Source organism: Pelophylax lessonae (genome assembly GCF_965119305.1).
Source record: "Pelophylax lessonae genome assembly, chromosome: 3".
Classification (NCBI taxonomy): Eukaryota; Metazoa; Chordata; class Amphibia; order Anura; family Ranidae; genus Pelophylax; species Pelophylax lessonae.
This window is the reverse complement of record NC_138770.1, coordinates 368,499,837-368,520,218: the sequence shown is the minus strand read 5'-3', so window position 1 is coordinate 368,520,218 and position 20,382 is coordinate 368,499,837. Positions and strand designations below refer to the sequence as shown.

Genomic DNA, 20,382 nt, shown 5'->3' with positions numbered 1-20,382 from the left:
CTTTCAGGAAACTTGAAGCTTGCTAAAAGTTTTGGAATAGCTTGTTTAAAGGTACAGACAGAACCCCTTTTAGATTTGCGTTCGTTCTCACAATTGAGTTGAAGAGTATTTTAGGGACTTCAAGAAAGATGCCTGAAGATTGAAGAAAGCTTTGCAAATGCTTGCTGTACAGACTACACTTCAGGTTTTACGAATTGAATTGTGTGAACTAAGGCGAACGTATAATTTTTTTTTTTTTTTTTTTAAGTAGGGGATTTTGTTGCCTATTGTTGTTTTCAAATTTACCTCTTATCTTCAACTTGCTTTTGTAAAATGTCTGCTTTCCTGCTCATTAAGAAAAGGGACATTCTTTTGAGTACAGGGACGTGCATGTTTTGGACAGTGAGCACAACTAGCTCACAAGAGGCCACCTATATCAAAGTGAAACAACCATTACTAGGCAGCCTCTTCAACACCATCTGTTTTCCACCTTTGATGCCATTTTAACCTCTCTACCCTAGCGCTTTGACAACAGTTTAAACCAACAGCCTTTTAAATCAAAGGATTTTACATTTATGAAGCCTGCCTGACACCAAGGATGGGTTTATTTAACTAATACAGGGTAGTTTCACAATTTTCACTCCTCCCATCTGTACTTGGACAATAACATATACCTTTCCATGGTAATTAGATCAAGGCATTGGTGCTACTTGCTGGGGTGTTTTCATGACTCATTAGAACTGAAGAAGTGGCTTGGACAAGCTACATAATGTGGCTAAATACTACTTGATATATCATGGATTAGGTAAATTAGGGCCTTCACAGACATTTTAGATGATGGCTGTTTGGATCTTTTGCTAGGAGCTTTTAGCCATTGGAAAACCATAAGGCCCAGCAAACAGAAACACAGCAATTCATTGCAGCAACTAGGATTTCATCTGTCAGTTTTAAGTCATCGGATAGGTGAAAACCCATTTGACTGGTTTCTATAATCAACTGTACTTCCAAGAAAAAGGTGTTCTTTTTTAACCCATTTTGTAATGGGAATTACTTATTAATAAGGACCAAAAAGGATCATGCAACCCCATAATTCCACATATCCCATATTTTGGCAGCATCATTAGTATATAGCTATCTGTACCAAAATATGTTGAAGCATGCATTTTGAATATCTTTGTTTACTGCTCTTACAGTTCGTATTTTTCCAAAAAGTCGATTTTTGGTCTGCAGAAAAACAGAAAAGTATGAACAAATCCTGTTATGAATCATTTGTGGTAGAATGCATGTATTTTACTACTAAGGATAATGCCAGCTGAAATCCCATTTATTAATGTGCATCAAGATTATATTAATATGCTGTAGTTTTGTTTTAGAAAGAAAACAAAAATGGAGCATTTTTTTTTTTTTTTGCAGTAACGCGTTTGGGGTCGCAAAATAAAGAAACTTATGTGCATTGGTGCTAAAGGGGCCCTTGGTATTGTTTTATATTTTCATTGTATAAATTATAAAATTTGCTTTCCCCTGACTTCCTCTTAGTTTTCTGCTTTATCACTTTGCTTATTAATGCAATTATTATAGAGCAGCTGCAAAGTGAAGATTTGCTGTGATTTACTTAACATAATCTGGTGCACACTGATTGCAATAGACACTAATGTCGATGTGCTACATTATTTAAATGTAAAAGATAGAATCCTCAACAAGCCAGATGTGCTGAAATGGAACCAAAGAGATTAAAACACATCTGTTTGCAGGTGTAGACTTGGTATAATAAATATGTACACAAAAACTTTTTTTTTTCAGTTTATTTGAAGCTAAATTACATTTGTAAATAGTTAATATAGCCCCAAAAAGTTATAGAACAAAGTAAAATTTTGTGGAAATTTATGCAAAAGAAAATATTTGCGATAAGACAGCAAGGTTGCATTGGCTATTGCTGTGTAAAGAGCTTTACATTTGCCAGATGTACATTTCAATTAGGGATCTGATCATGTAGTTTGAGCTTAGAGTGGTTCTAAAGCCTAAACATTTTTTACCTTATTGCATTCTCTTCATTAAGGTAAAAAATGTTTAAGTAATATATTTGTCCCCTCGCCCATCCTTGTACTTACCGAGGTCCTCACCCATTCCAACTCGGTGCCCGTCTGCAGCAATTCTATCTTCTCTCCTTGCTCTCACAGGATTTGCTGAGGCAGCAGGAGCCATTGGCTCCTTCTGCTGTCAGTCAAATCATGTGACAAGGGGACAGGGGGTCTGGCCAAGTCATATTGTCTGTGTCTATTGACACAGACAGCGTGGCTCAGGATGAAGCCTGCAGGTAAAGCCATGATAGGAAGCAGCTTCCTGTGGTGGCACACTGAGAAGAGGAGGCCAGGGGCATTGGCGGATGACCCGAGAAGAGGATGTTCAGGGCCGCACTGTGCCATGTTTGTTATTTAAAAAAAAACAAATAATCCTTTACTATCACTTTAAAGTGAAACTCTAGCCTAAACTTTTTTATTATTTTGAGTTAAGGATATGGTTGATAAGGAAGGGAACTTCTATCAGGATTTTATTTTATTTAACTTTTCAGGCACTGTTTCTTCAGTGCAGAAATTGTGTGTTCACTTCCTCTCCAGATGAAAATGTAATACCATAACCAATTCCTGAGATACAGGGATATGCTTTTACCTCTACTCTGAGTGGTGCCATAAGCAATCAAACAGGTCATCGATGTAAACTGATACATTCTGCTGGAGAGTTTGTGCTGGGAAAAGCAACAGATTTGCTGGCTTGATTAGCAGATGAAAATCGTTCCAATGTTTTCATGCTTAGGACAGGGAAACAAGGCTAATCAGCTCAACTTTGTACCAAAGCATAGGAATTGGGGTGCAGAAAAATGGCAGCAGGTGTTCTGGACCGATGAGTCAAAATTTGAAGTATTTTGCTCTAGCAAAAAGCAATTTGTTTACAAAGGGCTGGAGAGTGGTACAATATTGAATGTCTGTAGGCAACAATGAAGCATGGTGGAGGTTCCTTGCAAGTTTTGGGTTACATTTTGGGAAATCGAGTTGGAGATTTGGTCAGGATCAATGGTATCCTCAAGGCTAAGAAATGCAGGCAGATATTTATCCATCATGCCATACCATCAGGGAGGCGTATGATTGCATAACTGTAACTTTTGTACAGACATAAACTATATTACCAAAAGTATGGGGATGCTTACTATTACACGCACATGAACCTTAATTGTATCCCAGTCTTAGTCTGTAGGGTTCAATATTGAGTTGGCCCACCCTTTGCAGCTATACCAGCTTCAACTCTGAGAAGGCTGTCCACAAGGTTTAGGAGTGAGTATTTTGGAATGTTTTACCATTCTTCCGGAAGCACATTTGTGAGGTCAGGCACGGATGTGGACGAGCAGGCCTTTCTTGCGGTCTCCACTTTAATTCATCCCAAAGGTGTTCTATCAGGTTGAAGTCAGGACTCTGTGCAGGCCAGTCAAGTTCCTCCACCCCAATCTCGCTCATCCATGTCTTTATGGACCTTGCTTTGTGCACTGGTGCGCAGTCATGTTTGAGCAAGAAGGCCATCCCCAAACTGTTCCCACAAAGCTGGGAGCATGAAATTGCCCACAAATATCTTGGTATGCTGACGCCTTAAGACTTCCCTTCACTGAAACTAAAGGACCAAGCCCAACCCCTGGAAAAACAACCCCACACCATAATCACCTCTCCACTAAATGATTTGGACCAGTGCACAAAGCAAAGTCCATAAAGAAATGGATGAGCGAATTTGGGGTGTTGCCTGCACTGCCTGAGTCCTGACCTCAACCCGATAGAAAACCTTTGGGATGAATTAGAGCGCAGACTGCGAGCCAGGCCTTCCTTTCCAAATCAGTGCCTGACCTCACAAATGTGCTTCTGGAAGAATGATTAAACATTCCCAAATACACATTTCTAAACCTTGTGGACAGTCTTCCTAGAAGAGTTGAAGCTGGTATAGCTGCAAAGGGTGGGCCAACTCAAAATTGAACCCTACAGACTAAGATTGGGATGCCATTAAAGTTCATGTGTGTGTAAAGGCAGGTGTCCCAATACTTTTGGTAATATAGCGTGTGTATATTTATTTACAGCCACAACAGTTTCTTCATGAACTATTAAAGCAACTCTATAGTTACTCAACAGTCCCCATGCATTTAAAAACAGGAATATTTAGGTACAGATACATACTCTTGTGTTTTATTGAGAGTGCCCTAAAGCACTAGAAATTGTTTGCATATTGTATGCTTTAGTCTTTTGGGACATCGGAAAAACTAGCATTGGCAGATACCTCTACATTACTTTTTTTAACCGCTTCCCTACCGGCAATAGTAGATATACGTCCTGCCAGGGAAGCGGTTATACCGGGATCATGGTTCAGGCTACAACCATGATCCTGGTATCATTCCTTCAAGCTGGCGATTCTCTTTCATGTAAAAGTAATCCGAGTGGCTAAGCAGCTGCTGGATTCATTTTACAGGCGGCAGGGGATGCCGCCGACCGACGCGATTACCATGCTTCCTGTGCGATCAGGAAGCCTGGGATCCAATCACAGAGCTGACCGAAGACCAGATCATCCCTGGCCATCTCTATGATGCTGGGAAGCCGAACGTGACGTCATAACGTCACTTCCAGTTCTGGCAGAAATAAACAGTCTTTTTTTTTTTTTTTTCTGGAAAGAGATCAATTTTTTTATCTCATACTTTCAGGCATAGAAGAGAGATGTGGGGTTATAGACCCCATATTTCTCTAAAAAGAGGATCTGTCATGCCTTATTTCTATTACAAGGGATGTTTACATTCATTACTAAACAGTGCAGTACTTTTTTTTTTTTCAATGGGGAACTATACTTCTATTTTATCCCCTTCATGATGAAGATAAACAAACTGGAATGCCTGAAACAGTTTTGCTTTTTAGACGTGTTAATAAAACTGTACATTTCATTGCATTTACTTAATGTACCTAGGTGAATGATACCTTGTTTTTTCAGGACAAATTAAGCTTCCATTTGGATGGTAATGATATCTCCTGATTTTTTTTATTTTTTTTTTATTTTTTTAATGATCAATATAAAATAGTACAATATAGTAAAATAGTACAAAATAGTGACTATATATATATATATTTTTTTTTTTTCTTTTTTTTTTTGACCATTTAAAGATTAAACCAAAACAATTTCAATCCAGAGATATTTGTTGGTGAAATTATATGCTAATCTCAACTTTTCCTGTAAAGATCACGCTGGGTAGGATCTCGGGTATCCTTTTTGGTGAATGTCATCTATCACATTGAAGCATCAAGAAGGGTTACCCTAGAGCAGTGATGGCGAACCTTGGCACCCCAGATGTTTTGGAACTACATTTCCCATGATGTTCCACTACACTGCAGAGTGCATGAGCATCATGGGAAATGTAGTTCCAAAACATCTGGGGTGCCAAGGTTCGCCATCACTGCCCTAGAGTAAGTAGGGCCAGACAAAGCTGCTACTGGAAAAGTCACAATTTACATATATCAAATGGAATTGATGTAAACACCATACTCCCTGTTTGCAAGATAAATTATTCTATAAAAAAAAAGTTTTTATTGAAAAGAAAGAAAAACAAGGAAATAGAAGAAAGATGAAAGAAAAAAAAAATAATTCAAAAGATTCCAAACAAAACATTAAGTACAAAATATGGCCATATCAGCATAACATGGTATAGTGTGAGTACATATCATTATTCAAATAGGTCATTTTGCCATATTGGCATAACATATTACAACATATTAACATATGTCATTGTTCAAATTACAAATCAAATAGCCATATCTAAGATATGTGACATATTTGGATCAAACTATCACACTAAACTTCTATATGATCATAACAAAAAAGAAAAGAAAAAAAAAATTTGGAAAGAGAGGGTAGGGAAAGGACAAGGAAGGAAAGAAAAGATACAGTACTCTATACAGCTGCAGATGTTGGTCACCCTCCTGGTTATTTTGTTTGGCATACATATACAAGGTCCTATTTCTGCTGAAGTTGAATTCTAAAGTTCAAAGTAAAATGTGTTGCCCTGTTCATTTGTGAGTCCCTGCACAACAGAACAGGGAGCTGTAAAAATAGCATTTGCCACAAAAAGCAATCCAATCCCTAATTCTTATTTTGTTAATACTTTTTACATTTCACAACATACTTTATCCATTATCGGTTGCATCTTGATCTAGACTGGAGTAGCATTAATTTATGTATGTACTTTATACATGAGTATTCACGTTTATAATGTAGTTAAAGTAACTTCTATCTCCTTTTCTTTTCTGATTCAGCCTTTTGACTCAGAATGTTGGATTACTCTATGTTGGAAAATATGAGCGCCCTTTTTCACAGATAAAGGTATGTTTTTCTATTCTGTTTAGAATGTTTCTGGGTCTTGTTAAATAAGCAAGATTTAAAGCATACTTGCATATTCACCTCACCATCAGTCCAGTAACATAAAGATTATTTAAAAAAAATAAATAACTTCAAAATGCTTACTGTATGTACTATGGTTGTTGTGACTGTACTTTAGAGCGCATTTGTGATGAGCAGACGTGATCCAGTCTAGCACATATATAAATCCTACCTCTCATCCTTTCGCTCCCTCCTCTCTGAAACGTACTTGTCATAAAGGAAGGTCCTGCAAAATTATTACCCATTGATTAACCACATGAGTACCAGCCTGTATTACCAGACCATGTATCAGTTTTCAGTCCATGTATCAGTTTTCAGTGATGTGATGGTTTGAAAATTTCTTGTTCATGCGACTCTGTACCCATATGAATCTTGTCCATTTTTTTTTTTTTTTGTTTTACCACTTCTGGACCAAGCCTATTTCTGAAACATGTAGTTTACAAGTTAAAATCTGTATTTTTAGCTAGAAAATTACTTGGAACCCCCAAACATTATATTTTTTTTTTTTAGCAAAAACTCTGGAGAATAAAATGGCAGGTGTCCCCTCCCGCTCGCTGGGGTAACGGCCGAGGGGCTCCCGAGCTGCATCGGCCGTTACCACCTGAAACCGGACCGCCAGCTCTAAAAAATGGTACTGGGATGATGCCTCTAGCTGCAGGCATCACCCCGGTACAACCACTTCCCTAAGCCGACGTAGAGCTATGTCGGTTTGGGGGGAAGTGGTTAAAGAGCTTTCTTATCCTGGATGGACGTCATATGATGTCCCCCCAGTCACGTGTCTCCTGCACACTCAAGTGGCCTCACTGCGGCTTAAATTGTCACCCGCTTTGTTCACCGGACGCAGCAGATGACATATAATTTTACCCGCCTGGCCCCTGTACAATGTGTTTGCTGTGACTAGTTACAGCAATTAGATATCAGTTCTGCTTTCATTCATAGCCGTTCATTGTGTACTTTTGTGATTATCTATGTAATTGATCACATGGTATAGAAAGGGTCAATCAGAATGCATCTGTACCATGTGATATCTGTGACCAATTACACCTATCACAAAAGTACACACTGAGAATGAATGGATACCATTTATAAAAACGATTACTTATAACAGTGATTATCACTGCTATATGCAATCATAATGTAAAAAAAAATCCTGATCACCTCCCCAGAGTATTAGTTTCACTATGGTACCACTGTACTGCTCTGATCACAGTATGTAAAAAAAAAAAAAAATGTTAATTAAAAAAAGATTACATTTTATTTATTTTATTTTCTTACATACTGTCTCCAGTCATATGATTATGCTGTACTGCTCTGGAGACAGTGTTTGAATAAAAAATTATTTAATTTCTTTATTTTTCAAACAATTGTTACAAAAAATTACAAGTTTAAAAAAACGACATGCCTCTTACATAAATACATTGGGGTGGCTAATTTCCAAAAAGGAGTAACTTGGGGGGTATTTTTACTGTCCTAGTAGTTTAGGGTCTCAATGAATATGATAGGCAAGTCAGTATATCAGGACAGTTTAATAAATATAGATACCTTAGTTTGTAGTTTTCACACATACTAAATAATATACACTGATTTGGGTTTTTTTTTTTTACCAAAGAAATGTAGCATACATTTTGACAAAAAAAATTTATAACAGAAACATAGAAAAATGTAGGTTTTTTTTTTCAACATTTTCAGTATTTTTTCATTTATATAGCGAAAAAATAGAAAAAAAAAAAAACAGTGGTGATTTAAATACCACCAAAAGAAAGTTTTATCTGTCTCAAAAAAATTGACCTCGGCAGGAAGGGGGTGAAAGTGTATGGTATTGAAGTGGTTAATATACAGGTCATATTGAGAGAGGTAAAAGGATTGAAAAGAAAAACCCCACAATCAAATATAACCCCTCCGCTGAAAAATCAGTGAAATTAGTCTGCACTAAGTTAACCCTTAGGTGGCAGACCTATGACAGTTGTGCACTCCACAAATCTGGCCTTTATGGAAGAAAGCCACTGTTGAAAGAAAACCATAGGAAGTCCTGTTTGCAGTTTGCCAGAAGCCATGTGAGGGACACAGCAAATATGTGGAAGAAGGTGCTCTGGTCAGATGAGACCAAAATTTTACTTTTTGGCCTGAAAGCAAAACGCTCTGTGGCAGAAATCCAACACTGCACATCACCCTGAACACACCATCACACCGTGAAACATGGTGGTGGCAGCATCATGCTTTTCTTCAGCAGGGACAAGGAAGCTGGTCAGAGTTGATAGGGAGAAGGATGGAGTCAAATAGAGGACAATCTTAGAAGGAAACCTGTTAGTCTGCAAAAGACTTGAGACTAAGGCAGAGGTTCACCTTCCAGCAGGAAAACGACTATAAACATACAGCCAGATCTACAATGGAATGGGGTAGATCAAAGCATATTCATGTGTTAGAATAACCCAATCAAAGACCAGACCAAAATCCAAATGAGATTTTGTTGCAAGACTTGAAAATTGCTGGTCACAGAAACTCTCCATCCAATCTGACAGAGCTTGAGCTATTTTGCAAAGAAGAATGGGCAAAATGTCACTCTCTAGATCTGCAAAGCTGGTAGAAGACATACCCAAAAAGACTTGCAGCTGTAATTGCAGCGAAAGGTGGTTCTACAAAGGATTGGCTCGGGGGCTAAATACAAATGCACACCACACTTTTCAGATATTTATTTAAAAATAAAATTTGAAAACCATTCATCATTTTCCTTTCACTTCACAATTATGTGCCACATTGTGTTGGTTTATCACATAAAATCCCAATAAAATACATTTACATTTTTGGTTGTAACATGACAAAATGTGGAAAATGTCAAGGGGTATGAAAACTTTTTCAAGGCACTGTAAGTAATAAACAAAGCCTGACTCTAGCCAACACTCTAAGCAGTTACAGCCGCATTGTTTTTCATCATCCAAGGCCTTTTTTGTCAATAGTTCACTAAAGGAACAAAAATAATGTCAGTGAAAACTGTGTTCTGATTTGTAGGGAGGTGATAATACCCAGAGTAATTATTCACTGATATATCTGGAAATATAGCTGGTAAATGACAGTCTAGTACCGGCACTATAGTACATCAGCATGCAGTGATGGGAATGACACCCTCCCAGAATGATTGCTATTTCAGAAATGCAAAGGTGGTTTGGAAAGAACAGAGATGTCTTACCATTCAAAAAGATTGATGAGAAAAGAAATAGAAAGCCATCAGACACAGTGACTGCCAGGTATCATGTAATTAAGGCCATAGATTACAAGGGTGAAGAATGATTATATACACTATAGCTTCATCTCCTTGCTCTTACCACTCATGGCTTGTGCAGAGCTCCCATTTTCTCAGCAACTGTTCTTGAATGCTTCAGCAAAATATAAAACCCATAGTTAGCTTCTATTTTCTTTTTTTTTGTTCTTCATTGAAAATTGACTCTTTTTACAATCCCTATAGGCAGTTGAAGTATCTTGCTCCAAAGAATAAAGGACAAAAAAATCAAATACAGGCATAATTTCTTTAAATTGCTTTTCCTATACAGTAGCACTATTCTGCACATGTTGTTTTATTCTGCAGGATAACCTTGAAGTCACTTTGTGCTAGATTCTGCACTTGATCACACAGGTCATCTGCCTTCTAACTGAGCCGTATGTTTTCTCTTTGCAACAGCTGCTGTTTTTCTTTAGGGAGCAACTCTTATTTATTAAAGTGCATTTATACCATTATGGCATTACCTTGTAGCCATTCAAATATTAAACATTTTCAATAAGTCGGCTCTGTTTTTATATACATAATTTGATTTAATGTGCTATTCTATCCTGTGTTTGAAGCCTTTTTTTTTCTTTTTAGCTTATCTAAATTGACTTCTAGGGGTTGATTTACTAAATCTTGTGCAGCTTTGCATAGAAACCAATCCTCTTCCAGGTTTTTTTTTTGTCAAAGCTTAATTGAACAACTGAAGTTAGAAGCTGATTGGCCACCATGCACAGCTGCACCGGATTTTGCACTCTGCGGTTTTAGTAAATTAACCACACTGTGACAACTTGAAAACAGTTTAGAAGAAATAGGAGATAGACAAGTAAATTAAATTTTAGATATTGTCAGAAATTACACAAGAGTGGAAATCCAGCCAAATACACACACACACCTATTTGTTTTTCCTTTTTATATTGGATAGAGTGGGCAAAGTTTATAACTAAGGATGGTGTTTGGGTTTGAGGCAAATTCTAAGAGTTTGAAGCGCCAATAAGAGGGATTTTGGTTAAGCTAGACAAGGTTTTTTACATTAATGCGTTCTTTGCATTAGAGTAAAAAATCTTCCATGATCAGCTTCCCCCCCAAAAAAAGTTGAGTCCTATCTCGATCCAGTGTTGTTCTCAACCAAAATCTGGCACTGATATTCCTGTCCTAGAGGATGCAGAAGGGAATGAACAGGATGTTGAGGTAGAATTGGAGGAAGCTGCAGAATATTTCTCTCCCCCACAAGTTCACGCAACCTGTATACTAATGTTGAAAAACTATTTGCCTCTGTCTGAAAAAGACTTGGCATTGTGTAAACTGACTTTTCTCCACCCGACCATGTCCTTTGGGCACAAAGAAACCTACAAAAGCTTGCAGAATATTCCTTGTTCATCAACAGATAAAATGTGCAGTCTATAATGATTGGGGCACTCCTGAAAGAATTTTCCCCTAAAAAACTTTGCTGAACTTTGTCCAGTGGAAAAAGAGTTTGCAAAGAAATGGGCTATTCCTGTGGTTAATCCTGCCATCTCAGTCTTAAATCATCATCTGATTGTACGTATTAAAGATGTTACTTATTTCAAACATTCTGCTGATAGAAAATTTGAGACACTCTTAAGAGCTGTCTTTAACCTGGCAGGCTCAGCCCCAAAATCAGCTCTCACTGCTATTTCTGTATGTCTAACTGGATTAGGAAATTGAATAACCAACATGTCTTTCAGGATCATGCTGTTAGAGACCAAATACAGTTGCCTTCGGTTTTACTTTTTTGTGTAGGTGCCCTGGATTGTGTCATGAGACAAGAACCTGTCTCTTTTCTCTATTCAGATGCAAATAATCTTATAACTATAGGTGGAAGCTGCTTGGAAAAGACACCTCACACGTATTTCCTTCCTAAGAAGAAGTCTGCTTGGTGAGGTACTTGACTAAAAAAGTCACAGGTGGGAAAGTTTTTACTTCCTCGGAGGAATGTTCAAAAACCTCCCACCTCAGGAGCTGCTAGCTGCTCTAAACTCAGAACACCTGCATGCTCTAACCAGGCTCATCTTCAAAACCAAGTTCAGTCCTTTAGGCACAAAGCTTGACCCAAAAAGGCCACTGACTCCTTCCCCTAAGCTTTCTTGGTCCCAGATGTCTCAGACCTATGGGTTCAGTTGGTGTTTTTTTAAAAGGGTACAAGACTCTATTGCCTGATTTTTCTTCTTTCAAATCAATGAAACACTGTCCAAGGACAGTCACATTTGCAGAATGCCTTAAACCAGCTCTTGTCCCAGAGAGTTATTGTACCAGTACCGCCACAGGACAAGTTCAAGGGATTCTACTCAAACCTGTTCATGGTACCCATCGCCAGTGGGTGTATTCATTCTATCCTGGACATAAAGTCCCTCATCAAATTCCTTTAAATCCCAAAATTTCACATGGAATCTGCAAGGACAAGGAGAATACGTGGCATCCGTGGGCATCCAAAATGCCTTTTTGCGTGTTCCCATTTACCTACCTCCCCATCAATTTCTACGTTTTGCAGTAGCAGGCAACCACTTTCAGTTTAACACACAGCTGTTCACCCTATCCTCTGCTCCCAGGGTGTTCACAAAGGACTTATCACCCTTGCTTGCCCTTCTCATAACTCAGGGCATCCAAGCAACAGGCTGTCAAGACAACCTTCTCATAAAAGATTAATCTTCCCTGCAACACTCCAGAAAATGTCTGTTAGACAATTTTATTAGATTTGTTCTCCGACCTCCCCTGCACCTAGAATACTTAGATCTGATCTTGGATACATCCCAAGTAAAAGTCTTTCTTCATTAAAAAAAAGTTCTTTCTTTAACAGCTCATACTCAACAACTAAGTTCCAGTACCTTTCCCCCAAATTCTACTCAAGAACTCTCCAGCTAAACACTCTGTCAGCATGGAAGAAACAGGCTCTTTCCCTTGTCTTATCCATGCTCCTGTCCATCCAAGCAATTTCTTTGTCTTAATAATCCCTTTTTCAGCTCTATCAGTGGGAAAATCTTTCCTTCCTTACATTTGGAAAGCTTGTACAACAGACACAATCTGTCAGGCTGGGGAGGAGTTGTTCAGTCCTTCTTACTGGGAAAGTAGCTTTTTTGGTAGCCATCAGGTCTGTCCGATGTATATCTGAACTGGCAGTCTTTGTAAAGAGCTTTTCCTGATAATTCACAACTACCAGGTTGTATTATAGTTACATAGTTAGTGAGGTTGAAAAAAAGACATCAGTCCATCCAGTTCAACCTATGATGTGTGTGTGTGTGTGTGTTTGCTTTTAACCGTACATTGTATACCCCTGTATGTTGTGGTCTCTAAGGTGCCCATCTAATAGTTTTTTGAAACTATCAATGCTCCCTGCTGATACGACTGCTTGTGGAAGAGAATTCCACATCCTTACCGCTCTTACAGTGAAGAACCCCTTACGCACTTTAAGGTTAAACCGCCTTTCCTCTAGTTTTAGTGAGTGGCCACGTGTCTTATTGTATCTCCTTTCTCTGAATAGTTTGTTCCTTATGCTAGGGTCGCCAGTACAGCATTTGTACATAGATATCATATCCCCCCTCAATCGTCTCTTCTCCAGAGAGAATAGGTTCAGTGCTTGTAGTCTTTCCTCATAGCTGATGTCCTCCATTCCCCTAATTATTTTTGTTGCACTTCTCTGGACTCTTTCCAGTTCCAGCACATCCTTCCTGAGGACCGGTGCCCAGAACTGGACAGCATACTCCAGATGTGGCCGGACCAGAGTCTTGTAGAGCGGGAGAATAATCTCTCTTTCTGGAGTGAATCCCCTTTTTTATACATCCCAGTATTCTGTTGGCTTTGCTTGCAGCGGCTTGGCATTCCATCCTAGACTCACCCAGAGGTTCTCCTCCCCCCCCCCCCCCCCCAGTGAGTAGCTTGCTTTCTGGTTTCTGGCCCCGAAGTGCATTACTTTAGATTTCTCAACATTAAACCTCATCTGCCATGTAGTTGCCCATCCCGTTATTTTGTTCAGGTCTGCTTGTAAGGTTTCCACATCCTGCATAGAGGATATTGGCAAGCTTAGTTTAGTATCATCCGCAAATACTGAGATTGTACTAAATATCCCCTCCTCTAGATCATTTATGAATAAATTAAACAGGATTGGTCCCAGGCATGTTGAAGGCAGAGGTAATAGAGACAATACAATTACTGCGAGATAGGTGATTAGGGAATGTGTTATAGAATCTATCCAGGTACTCACCTTATGGTCCATACCTACCTTCCTTAGTTTGTACAGTAAGCATTTGTAGGAAACGGTGTCAAAGGCCTTTGCAAAGTCCAGATACACCACATCCACAGGCTTTCCTTTATCTAGGTGGCAGCTCACTTCATCGTAGAAGGTTAATAGATTGGTTTGGCAAGAACGATTTTTCATGAATCCATGCTGATTACTACTAATAATACAGTTTTCATTACTAAAGTCTTGTATGTGGTCCCTTAACATCCCCTCCAAAATCTTGCAGACTACAGATGTTAGGCTGACCGGCCTATAGTTACCCGGGATACATCTCGGCCCCTTTTTAAATATTGGTACCACGTTGGCTTTTTTCCAATCAGCTGGCACCATACCCGTCTGTAAACTATCCTTAAAGATCAAGAATAATGGTCTGGCAATCACCTGGCTGAGCTCTTTAAGAACCCTCGGGTGCAAGCCATCCGGTCCCGGTGATTTATTTATGTTAAGTTTCTCTAGTTTAGTTTTAAATCTATCTTCAGTTAGCCATGGCGGCACTTCCTGAGGTGTGTTGTTTAGTTCGGCCTTACAAGCTAGGTTCGTGTAGCCCCCCGATTCTTTTGTGAAGACTGAAGAGAAGAAATGATTTAACACTTCCGCCTTTTCTCTGTCCTCAGTGGCCATATTTCCTTTGTCATCTTTTATGGGGCCAATGTGTTCTGGCCTCGTTTTTTACTGTTTATATACTTAAAGAATTTCTTGGGGTTCTTTTTACTCTCCTCTGCTATATGTCTCTCGTGTTCTATTTTAGCCCAAGATCATCCTTTTTTGCAAAGGTAGCTTTAGTGTTCCTTCCTAATGAGGACATTGTCCTGTCATCCGTGCACCCTGCTTCTAAAGCCTAGTACACATGGACTGAAAAAAAAAAAAGACGACATTCGGCCCATATGTGTGGCAGCCGTTCCTACAGAAGCCAGCCGTTCACCCGGGGTTTTTTTTTGTTGTTTTTTTTTTTTTTTTACTCATTGCAAACTTTACACAGAAATAAGTTGTCAGGGCAAACACAGTTCCTACAGGGGTGTTCTAAAACTTTGAACATAAAGTGTGTAATGTCACAGGTCCTTGTATATGAACATTAAAAAACTGTTGCATATTCACAAAGGAAACTATTGGTCCTTTTAGGGCTTATCCAGATCTTCGAGATTAAGGGTGAAGGGTTTATTATAGCCCATAAGGTGATGGTAGTCCCAAGGATTTGGGAAGAGGTCTGGATTGACCAGCATGGATTTCTTCTTAGCATAGTAGGTTGTGAACAGCTTACTCACACCAGAGATCTCCATATCGGCAGGAGAAAACACAGTCCTCTTTTCTGCAAGAAGTTATATGTAACTGCAGTGAACAAGTCCCTGTTGCTGTTGTGATACAAGCGAGCCACGTATCCCTTTGTTATTAGGTGCAGAGTAACAGGGGTGACAAAAGTGAAGAATCCCACCACACTGCAGAATGTTACTTTCAGAACACGGCTGTCCACTCCAATACCGGTCTTCAGCAAAATATGCGGCATTAGAAACAAGCTAGCAACACTGGTGGAATGGGGGAAGAACTTTACACCAAGGACTGGCCTGGCCATATTACCAGTATAAACCAATCTGCCTTCTTCAGGTAGTAAAGGATTGGATGATGTACTGAAGAAATGAACAGGCCTTAAATCATGTAGAACCTGGCAGGGTGTCCCCAGGCTCTTCCCGGGAGGGGAGGACACACTCGGCCCCCTACCGCTCCCTAGCTTGTGAGCCGGAGTGCCCCAACAAGCCCTGCTGGCCGTCTCCCGCACACCGCCAACCGGAGCATCGAGAAGTGCGTTTCATCAGTTTTACACTATGCGGTTCCTCTGATTTTATTTTTATTTATCACACACTGTTGAACCGGAGGGTAATCCGTGAGTCCTGACCTGAAGTGAAGATTGTGGGTGGCTCTGTGGGGGAAGCATGGCCATATAACAAGTTTGTTTTGACTGCTCTTAATAGGGGGGTCAAAGCATTTAGTGTCATTTAGTGTTTGCTGAAGATACATATTGGTGTATGAATATATGGACACCTGCTTAAGATTTCTCACCATTAACATTTGGCTCTTTGTTGAACTTTTTTATTCAATTTCACTGGATTTTATTTAGTGATTTAAATGAATTCACTAATTTTCTTATTTATAACAGTTACAAGATGTTTTCTATATTTTACTATACACAGCATTTCTAAGTGGATATTAAGTTTCACCAATATTCATGCTTAGATCCCAAAATAGTTGGGGGTCAGACTAAATGGCAAGATGGTTTTGTGTGCTTTTACAATATTTGACCATATCTGGGTTTGTTTAAAATTAAATACACTTTGCATCCAGAAAAATAATTTCAGTCCTTCCAAAGATGTCTGAACAGCATCTAGTATGCAGATTGGCATATGTCATAGAGACAAGCGTAGCAGAGATCACTGAAACTTGGACACACCATTGTACCACTTGACAACTTTTAATGTGCCAAACGACATTTTCTAGATGATATTGGAGCTTTGGAAAAGACATGACTTTCTAGGTAATGAACTAGAGGCATTGACTTTGGTATATTTATGTTTCATGCCATCTACCACCCACTGCAAGTTGCTGACTACATATTGGCAAAGATATACCCATGAAAAGAGTTATTGTTATAGTCCAGCATTGCTGGCAGACTCCCTTTTCCCAAACCCATTTGCAGTGATGTCTACCTAGGTCTAAGCTGGAAGAGAGCAAGATAAAGGAACTTGCCAATGTAGATATGTGAATGATACAACGGATATATTTTTTTCACAGGTGTGTGTTCCATAGATCTGGAGCAAGCATTCATACATCAGGTGTTAGGAAACTTGAAATGTACTGTACATGCTTTTCCTGGTCCAGTGACTTGCTAAATAGTGAACCAAAGATGAGTATAACAGCCCTTGTGTACCCACCTGAGCCAGCAGTAGCAAATCCCATTGTTCAGGTATTACAGATGCCCTTCAAGTTTACCATTAAAAAAAAAAAAAGCTGTTGCAGGTATATAGTCAACCCACCATTATCCACACAAAGGAGACTCCACATTCTAGAAAGAACCACCTCTTCCAATTATTTTCTTGGTTCTGAAATGTATGAATTGTAGGTGGTCTCATTTTGGGATTTTGTTAGTCTATTTAGTAGATATGGAATTGTTTTAAGAACCTTGAATAGCAAAGTCTACAAGTTTAATTCTCAATGGTATTAGCAGTGACATAAAATTAGCAGTGTTAAAATGTATGTATTTCCTGGCTTTGTACTAAAACAACCTTCCTCGTAAAATGAGCTTCAATTTTATTTGTTTCCCCAAAAGCATCTGAAAACTAATTTAATTGGATCCATGGCTTTTGTAAATACCTAATAATTTAAAATCTTTAGTAAGTATTTTCCCCAGTGAAAAATGTTGTTTTGAAGGACAGAGAACACTGTGTATTTTTCCTGGCAGCAAAGTCACAAAGTTTATAATTTTGTCTGTACTAAATCCATTTAAAATGTCAAAGTTGCAGCGAGCTTAAACTGACCTTTTAGAGTAATTGAATTAAAAAAAAAAAAAACTTTTTCACTTAAGCTTTATTTTACGATGAGCATGTCATGCTTGTTTTTGAGGTTAAAAGCTTTTGTTTTCTGGAATGGAAATCTGTGTATCTACTGATATCTGTGGACCCGCTGGAAAGAAAATGACTGTGAATCTTCAGAGCAGTTTTGGGTAGAGGGGACTAAAGCCAAGTTCTGTCGTGTATGGGAATAGTCTACAATGCAAACTTTATTGATATGTTTGTGTTATAAACATTACAACACTCTAGCAATCATACAGTATGTATACAGGCGTTGCCCGGGTTACAAACATCCGACTTACAAACGACTCCCACTTACAAACGGAGGGAGACAACAGGAAGTTACCTCTAGGAAGTGAAAATTTACTCCTGTAAGAGTTCTCATGGGAAAAAGGTATCTCCTATGAAGCTTTATCACCAATCCTTGTTTCCACAACAGCCCAAAATTTTCAAAATCCAATTGTCACAGGGACAGAAAGTGGGGGGAAATCTTCTGAACAGGGACATAGACCACAAAACAAATGTTACAGGGGTGTTAACCCTTCCCTATGCTATCCAAAAATCTTAAAAATAATTTTTTGGGCTTTTTTTGGCTATTAAAAAATGTACCTGTTCTGACTTAGAAACAAACAAATTCAACTTAAGAACAAATCTACAGACGCTATCTTGTTTGTAACCCAGGGACTGTCTATATACCACTTAACAACTGAGTGTGGTCACATACACTTTAACTGTGTTTCCCTGCTGGTTTCCAGGCTTAGAGAACTCTGTGGTAAAGGGTCTATTTTGTCCTGGGTTTTTCAATGCCAGTGTAGCAATGACCCTTGAAGATGCTGCTGCTGGTTTTTACCGATCTTCCTGGCCTTCCTCCTGGTGACTTGCTTTGTTGCTGCCCCCAGACATTAATGGCACAATGACAGATTTTTATTCAGTCTATTTTTTCCTATTTTTTATGGCTTCAGTTGTCCAGGGGAGCAGAGGGTTGGGGGTACAGGGTTTCCAAAAACAACAAAAACTCCCACTGCTCAGTATGAATATTTATTTTATCATGGCCAGTCACTGAGTGGTTTAGGACAGTGGTCCTCAACTCCGGTCCTCAGGGCCCACTAACAGGCCAGATTTTAAGGATTACCTTGGGGAGATGCAGACTAGAGTACTGCAATCATTGAAAAGCAAATTATATCACCTGTGATGTATTTCAGTTATCTTGTAAACCTGGCCTGTTAGTGGGCCCTGAGGAACAGGGTTGAGGAACACTGGTCTAGGGCAGTGATGTGGGCTGGGAAAGGGATAAAATATTTTGGGGGAGGGGGCTTCTAGAAAAGCCATTCACTCTACAGGGACCTTTAACTTATTGGTTTTTTTTTTTCTTCATGTGGTTTATTAAATGTTATATTTTTTAACCATATTTTTTTTTTCACTTAGTGTTACTAAGCCCACAACAGTAAAATCAGTCTGTAAATGCAGTAAATAGTGTTATACTCACTGTGGAACCTAAGGGGTTAATCCAGATCCAAACCGAGGATCAGGAGAGAATGAAAACTCCTCCTATAAGCTTTACTGGGAACTATTACAAGTCACAAGGCTGCTATATACTGCTGATGAGAAAAAGTATTTATTCGTTTATATTTACTAAAATAATAGCATTTCCAGTTCTGTGTACTGTGGGAGACCAGATATAGTGAATGCAGGGTCCTGGGTTTAGTAACACTTTAACCACCACTGACATAGGCTCTTTACCATGTGACCAGCTGTGACTAATCACAGCTGGTCACATAGTAAATAGGAAGAGCCGTTGATCGGCTTTCCTCAGTTTGTGCCCGACAGGCACGAGTAGAGGAGAGCCGATCTGCGGATCTCCTGACAGGGGGTGGGTCTGTGCTGGTAATCAGAGCATTGATTACCAGTGCAGACCCTTGGGGGGGTGCCACTAAAGCCGCCAGGGATGCCCACCCATAGCCACCAGGGATGCCCACCCATGACCACTAGGGATGCCCACTATAGCTACCAGGGATGGCAATCAGGGCTCAGGGAGCCTGCCAGTGCTTTCCCCATCATTGCTGCCCACCAGTGCCCATCATTGCCAGCTATCAGTGCCATCCACCAGTGCCCATTATTGCCCATCAGTGCCGCCTATCAGTGCCCACCAATGCTGCATATCAGTGCTACCCATCAGTGCCGCATATCAGTGCCGCCTATCAGTGCCCATCATTGCTGCATATTAGTGCCACACAATCAGTGCCACCCTCATCAATGCCTGTCAGTGCGGCCTCATCGGTGCTCTTCAGTGCAGGGAAAAACTTATCTACAGTATTTACAAAACAAAAAAACTTTTTTTTTTTCTTTCTCAAGCTTTTCGGCCTTTTTTATTTTTGTAGCAAAAAAGAAAAAAACCTTGCGGTGATCAAATACCGCAAAAAAAGAAAAAACACTGCGGTGATCAAATACCACAAAAAGAAAGCTCTATTTGTGGGGAAAGAATGACATACATTTGGTTTAGGTACAGTGTTGCATGACCAGGAAATTGTCATTCAAAATGCAACAGCACTAAAAGCTGAAAATTGGCCTGGGCAGGAAGGGGGTATAACTGCCCTGTATTGAAGTGGTTAACAATATTACTGTCACATTGGGGCTGACAATTTGGCCAGGATCTGAACACAGAAGTGCTCAAAGCTCAGCACTTTTGAGTTCAGTGGAGATGGGGGAACAGGAGGAGGAAGTATAGTGGCACATACCTATTTGAGATGTCCACTTTAACCACTTCAGCCCCGGAAGGTTTAACCCCCTTCCGGACAAGGCCCTATTTTACGATTCGGCACTGCATTACTTTAACGGACAATTGCGCGGTCTTGCGACGCTGTACCCAAATAAAATTGATGTCCTTTTTT

General features: G+C 39.4%; 1 protein-coding gene and 1 pseudogene across 2 annotated transcripts in view; one reads left to right on the top strand and one right to left on the bottom strand.

Annotated features, from left to right (window-relative positions):
- RNGTT (RNA guanylyltransferase and 5'-phosphatase) overlaps nucleotides 1–20,382 on the top strand; it is a 641,023-nt gene that overhangs the window by 573,784 nt on the left and 46,857 nt on the right. Inside the window, exon 14 of the mRNA XM_082249686.1 lies at nucleotides 6,303–6,369. Coding sequence (XP_082105812.1) covers nucleotides 6,303–6,369 — 67 coding nt within the window. The remainder of the gene's footprint in view (nucleotides 1–6,302; nucleotides 6,370–20,382) is intronic.
- Nucleotides 15,018–15,725, bottom strand: LOC309549413 (transmembrane protein 70, mitochondrial-like; annotated as a pseudogene). The gene has a single exon. The product of its transcript is annotated as a transmembrane protein 70, mitochondrial-like (transcript).